The following is a 6000-nucleotide window of genomic DNA, read 5'->3' as shown; positions in this document are numbered from 1 at the left end:
CTCTTACTTATTTTTAGCTTGCTCCAAATCATCTCTAATCCATTTTAATACTTTTTAAAATTAGCATTTCCATTTTTCTGAGTCTGTTTTGTAGCTTTTAAGTTTTAATGTGTCATATTTTGATCTTTATATTGTAAGGGCTTCTAAAAATCCATTAGATGACTAACTTTCTAATTTGTCATGTAAAATTTGGGGAATTTTTTTTGTTTCAAATACGGGACATTTTGAATATTAATATGCATTAGCTTATAACAGGCATGCCTGCTTGCTTTTATTAAAAAGAGGTGTTTCTAGAGAATCCTTTCTGGTTTTTTTTCATCTGCACCATTACACAAGAAATACAATGCTTTCAATGCATTTCCTCCTTCTCCCTACTGCCTTTCACCCTTTCTCTAGTAATTTACTATTTTATAGACCATATTGTTGATTAATTTAATTGGTATGTATATACAGTACATGGACATAAACACACATATACACATGCAATAACATAGTTATTAGTATAAGCTAATATTAGTAAAGTGTTAGTATTAGCTAGTGTTAGTAAATAATTAGCATTAGCCTTTGTAATTGTACTTGCATGCTTACAATGCAGACAAATTTCTGAGTGTGACAAGTCTGAAAAAAAGTAAAATCTTAATGAGAACTGACTGCAACTTTATTTACTCCGCCTGAGAAAAGGAAAAGGTTTTAATTCAGTGGTAAATATTTTGCAAATGATCCAAGATTTAGTCCCTAGCAGCCATAGGTAAGAGGAGGGGAAAGTCTTGTCTTAAACCACAAAGAATCATTGGCAATCAGAATTCTATTAGGTTAGAATAACCAATTATTTTATGTTCTATAAGTTGCCTAAAGTAGCCCCATAGGCAGTATGATAGGCAGTAAATAAATTTAACAAATAATAATAACAGACTTATATTTTGTTCTAAAGCAGTCCAACCTAACTCACAGGTGATTTGTTATTTTAAAAAATGGGATAAGGAAACATGTGTGTTCAGCTTTGTGCTCTTGAATAAAACAAGGACATAAATCTAACTAATACAAGAATACTGTATTTAATTCAGTTTCTAGACCTAATCAATCATTCAGTCTTACTTTAATCATGAATCAGGATCAATCAGGAAAATACATAGTAAAATATTTGTAAATGCCATTTTTTCATTTGGAACATCTGTTATATATACTGGCATGATTCAAAAGGTGGCAGCTATATTTAACTCTATCGTGCAAAGTATTCTTTTACCATTCTGTAAACAATGCAATGTTTCCCATTTCTGTTTTAAGTCTTCTAGTGTATATAAACAAAGTATCTTTCAGAGAAAAAGCTAGAAGGATCAACAAATAAATAAGGAAGAAGAAATTACTAATTGTTTACAGTGTTCTCAGCAAAAGCCCCTTAAAAAGGGATTCTTTAGGATATGCTTTTATTTGGGGCTAAATTAATAAAATGCTCCATACAATTCTACTTATGTGGATTTGAACACAATTTTCATGAATTCAAGAGAAGGAAACAATTTACTTTCATCGTAAACAAGAAACGACATCTAAGGTTTCTGATAAGTTGTAATGTATTTTGATGAACTAAGATACATTTTGATTATATTCTTCTCTACTTTTCTTTAAAAAATATCAGAACACATCTTATGGTAGAGACCTCATTTCTGTATGCTGCTATTTAGACTATCCATTAAAAGCAATTAGTTCATCAAAAAGATCAGGAAGTGACCTTCCATGGCTCCCTAACAAAGTTGAAGAAGCTCTATTATATTGGAAGTTTTTTAGAAAGCTTGTTCATCATAAAAATGGGTTGGCTTGTCAAGGATTCAATCAAAACGAAGTCTTAGCACTTTATTCATTGGCCAAGTATCCCTCCCATAAATGACTCTCCCAGGAAGAGAGATTTCATTCAGTGGAAGCAGAGCACCACCACTCTACTTTCTGAACCATCTGAAAGAAACAACAGATAACAAGACAGAAAGCAGGATTTGGTTAGTCCTGAATGACTAGGAGCTGCATCTTTGAAAAGTTCTTCAAAAGGTAAGGTAACACATTGCTTTCTGTAATCTAGGGGCTACTTTTAATTTGTTAACAGGAAAACATATTTTTTGCCACAAAAAATCCTTATATTTTAGACATACATTTGATTTAATTGTTCTCTCCAGAAAATTAGCAAACCTGAACAGATGTAATCACTTTTGTCAACTGCTTTAATTCCTAAGGTTAATATTTTCTTTAACATCATTTGGCCTTCTTTGTATTCTTCGTTTTCCTTATTGTTGTCTTTAGTATTTTTCTCACAATTCTGCCATGTTTGGAAAGCTCTTTTTATCTCCTTTTTGTTTTAAAGTCCCAGGTTTTTTTTTTTAATCTACCAGTTTACTCAGCATTTTTTAGGACAAATTATTTTCTGCTATTCAATTTATGATTAACTTTCTGCATTTTTTTTACAAATCTTCCATTTTTCTCTTGAAGAAATGCTATATATTCTGCTAAAAAAATTATAAATAGAACTTTGGAACTATTGCTAATAAATAAATACTCCCAAGGTATTGCTGATAGAGATAAATTTATCTAGATGTTTCAGAGAACTTTTAACGAAAATCTCATTTGGAAAACAATAAAAACAAATTATAACTAATCAGAACATTTTAATGTCCAACAGGCTACATATGCCTTCTGTTATATAATAATAAATATTCCTATTAGTCTTCCATTAAGGTGTCATATTTTAGCTTAATTAAGTAGGTTGTTATGGCTGTAATCCTATGTGTAATTTACCCAGAAGTAATTCCCACTAATTCAATGGGATTTAGTTTTAAATAAATATGCTTTAGATCGTGCTGTCAGAATCTTAATTTTTGAAAGGATTCTTCTTTTTCAATATACTACATTTATTAAACAGTCATATTTTCAAAGGTTTGCTCTGAGGTTATCTTCATTGAATCTAATTTAGCCTAATGGATTCATTGTTTTACCGTTATCAAGCTCATTTTGCAAGAACACATATAAGAGCATTTTCAGTCCACTCTCGGGAAAACTATTCTATTTTTTATTCTGCTTATTAGATTTACTAAATTATGTAAATACATTAAAAAGATATATGAAGTTTTGTCATTAAGCTTCAGATTCTCTTAAGAACCAATTCCTTTCAAAATGTCCTTCCAAAATTTTTAATAGTGCTTTAAGGTTGCAGGCACACAAAGCTTTAAAAAAATTGCAGTCTAAAAGAATCTAATTAAGAGACTACAATATACCAATGTTCGTTATTCTGGGAAACTGGGATCTTATTGTTCCAGACAGTGTTCAATTAAACTAAATCACAAATAATTAGAAGTAACACATGCAGATATCCACAAACACATATATATAATAGCAAAAGTTACTATTTGTAACTACAATTACAGTTATAATTTTAACAAATAATATTTATATTAATCAGGTCATAAAACTTAAATCATAACTTTAATTAAAATTCTTTAACCCCATAGACTCTTACTTTAGAAATTTTGTGTATGCCTTCAACTCAGTCTTAACTTTGTGTGACTACCTGTAGAGCATAAGCTCTTTACCAGCTTCTTCAGAAATGGCTTGCAATTTCATTCCTAGAGCAAAGAGAGGGTGGATGGCCCCAAGCCACCCAGCTGGCTTTTTGCCTAAGGCAGGGTGAAAGGAACCCATTGACACCACAAAGAAACAATAGCCTATGACTTGATAGCCAGCCATCAAAAACCCTATCAATCAATAAAAAAAACCATACAGAACCAGGTACCACATAAATACTACACATAGAATAGCCCAAAGCACACATTCTGGTAGAAAGAAGTTCCTTAATCAGCATGAGTCTGAAAGCTTGGAAGACTAAACCTCTGGTCTAGGTGACAGACCCGTTGGATTTGGCAATATTAGGTATGTTCACCACATTGAGTTATTTGTAAAAATAATGAAGGTGGGATACAAACCAACAAACAAATCATGCAAATGAAACTATGTACATATGCAGATATATCCATGCTATCAGAAACTAAATATGGAAAGACAGAGACTATTGTATTCCATCCTAATTGTTCCACCCGTTTCTCTTTCCATTCCATCTTTTTTGGTTTTCAGAACTGCCAGCTGTGAGACTCCTCAGTGATGAAGAACTGAAGAGTCCAAAACAGTGTGGCTTCTCTTGAAAGCATTTGATAAATTGATAAAACCACAGAATCTTATAATTTTCATTGAATGAACATTCTTAGAATCCATTGGTTTCTCTCCAGAGACTATGAAAGTATCTAGATCATATCAGGGTTGACTGGCAGTTTTGGACTGCAGGAAAAAAATGTGAATGGGTTATTATTTTTTTCTTTTAAACCATTTTTTAAATTCCAAATGTGGACAAAAGGTAAAACAGGTTCCCACATTTTAAAATTGTATGGAGATAATTTTGACTTAAAACAGCTAAATCTGAAGGAATTTTAATTAGACAAATGGATGATGGGCAAATTATTTTTGACTCTACTTTTTTCTACTTTAGTCAACTTTTGGACTTCTTTTCCCTAGCTTGTTGCCATCCAAATGTGCTGGATGGCACCATGCAGGGAATGCTGGAATTTACCAAAATTGGGGGGGGGGTGCATTATTTTAAAAAAATACAAACAACTCAACTCATTCAGGTACTATGAGATAGTTTGATGTAGCAGTTATTGAGCTAGAAACCAGGAGACTGGAAGTTCCAGACCCATCTTTGGAACAAAACCTTGGACCACTCTTTTAGTCCTAGGAAGAAGGCAACTTCTGTAATTTAGCTAAGAAAACGGCAATGACTCGCTAGGTAGCTGTTAGGAGTCAAGACTGACTTGAAGGCATCCACGCTAAAATAATAAATCTGGTACTAATGTTTATATTGTGACAGCTGTTTGTAGCAAAGGATCCCCCCTCCTTGTAATAGATATAGATAGAAGGAAGGATTTACTTGTAAAGGAAGATAAATGTTGCAAAGGGGACCAATTAAAAACTATCGAAAGCTATCATCCTCCATTGCTGTTCTTTGGGGAGGAATAGTTTTAGACACTTTGCTGTTGGTTTCAGAGTTCTATCTAGAAAAGTCAAATGTGAAGAATGCTGGAACTTAAGGTCTTCAGCAGCCTTTTTCTTTCTGGCGAGGTCTCTTTCCTCCTTTCACAAGATGCTCCTCTCCAGGCGTTGACACTTCAACTCCCTGGCAAGACTGCCTACTAGGGATGGGACTTGTAGCTGTAGATGGGACTTCTAGCTTCCTAATTGCCTGGGTACTATTGGTCGCCACTTGCCAACTGAAGAAAGTAATTCCGGTAGCAGGAAATGCCTCCCAAACGCTGTTCGCTTGCCCACTCTTCCAACCTTACTTTCTTCCTGGTCCCACAGACGCCCGCCAGGGCGTGTCACGGCGAGCGAGCAATCGGAAGGAATCGAGTAAAGAGTGTTTCCACAACTGCCTTCCTTTCACGTCCTGGTTCTCAGGTTGCCTCTTGAAGTCCCGCCAGCCAGGAGCACGCTAGCCATGAAGCGCTCGATCCTGAAGTGGTTTCAGAGCCGCGACGAGAAGCAATCCACTTCTTACGAAGGGGTGGTGTGCGAAGCCGACGCGTGTTCAGTGGCCTCGCAGGATGTCTTTAAGGTAAGGTGCCTGCGCGCAACACCCACTGTAACTGCCTCTGAGAATCGGTGGGAACCGAGTGGAAAAGACGGGCGATCCTGAATGGCTTGTTCCGACCAAGACAAAGAGAGTGCTAGGGGCAGGAATGCTGACCGCGCCGGGGAACGGGAAGAGACTGGAGGAACACTTTTGCAGGGGAGGAGAAGACACCAAGCGAGAGCCCCGTCCTGCGCCGGACTCCTGAGCAATCCATGGGATCATGAGAAAATTGAAGGGTCGTTTAGCTATATACTATTTCGTCCTGATCGCTCCCGTCCCTTTTAGAACCGTCTTCTTCATTTTTCTTCAGATTTTTTATTTCCCTTTCCCAGTTTGATAGGGAA

General features: G+C 35.4%; 1 protein-coding gene across 1 annotated transcript in view; it reads left to right on the top strand.

Annotated features, from left to right (window-relative positions):
* The first annotated feature begins 1922 nt into the window (after window positions 1–1922).
* Window positions 1923–6000, top strand: part of TRPA1 (transient receptor potential cation channel subfamily A member 1) — a 43981-nt gene continuing 39903 nt past the window's right edge. The window contains exons 1-2 of the mRNA XM_087931380.1: window positions 1923–2037; window positions 5482–5638. Of these exons, the coding sequence (XP_087787506.1) occupies window positions 2000–2037; window positions 5482–5638 (195 nt within the window). The 5' untranslated portion in view covers window positions 1923–1999. The remainder of the gene's footprint in view (window positions 2038–5481; window positions 5639–6000) is intronic.

Source organism: Pseudonaja textilis, chromosome 3 (genome assembly GCF_049901715.1).
Source record: "Pseudonaja textilis isolate UNSWEBS1 chromosome 3, rPseTex1.2, whole genome shotgun sequence".
NCBI classification, from domain to species: Eukaryota; Metazoa; Chordata; class Lepidosauria; order Squamata; family Elapidae; genus Pseudonaja; species Pseudonaja textilis.
Note: the sequence above shows the minus strand (reverse complement) of the source record. Positions and strands in the feature narration are given on the sequence as shown.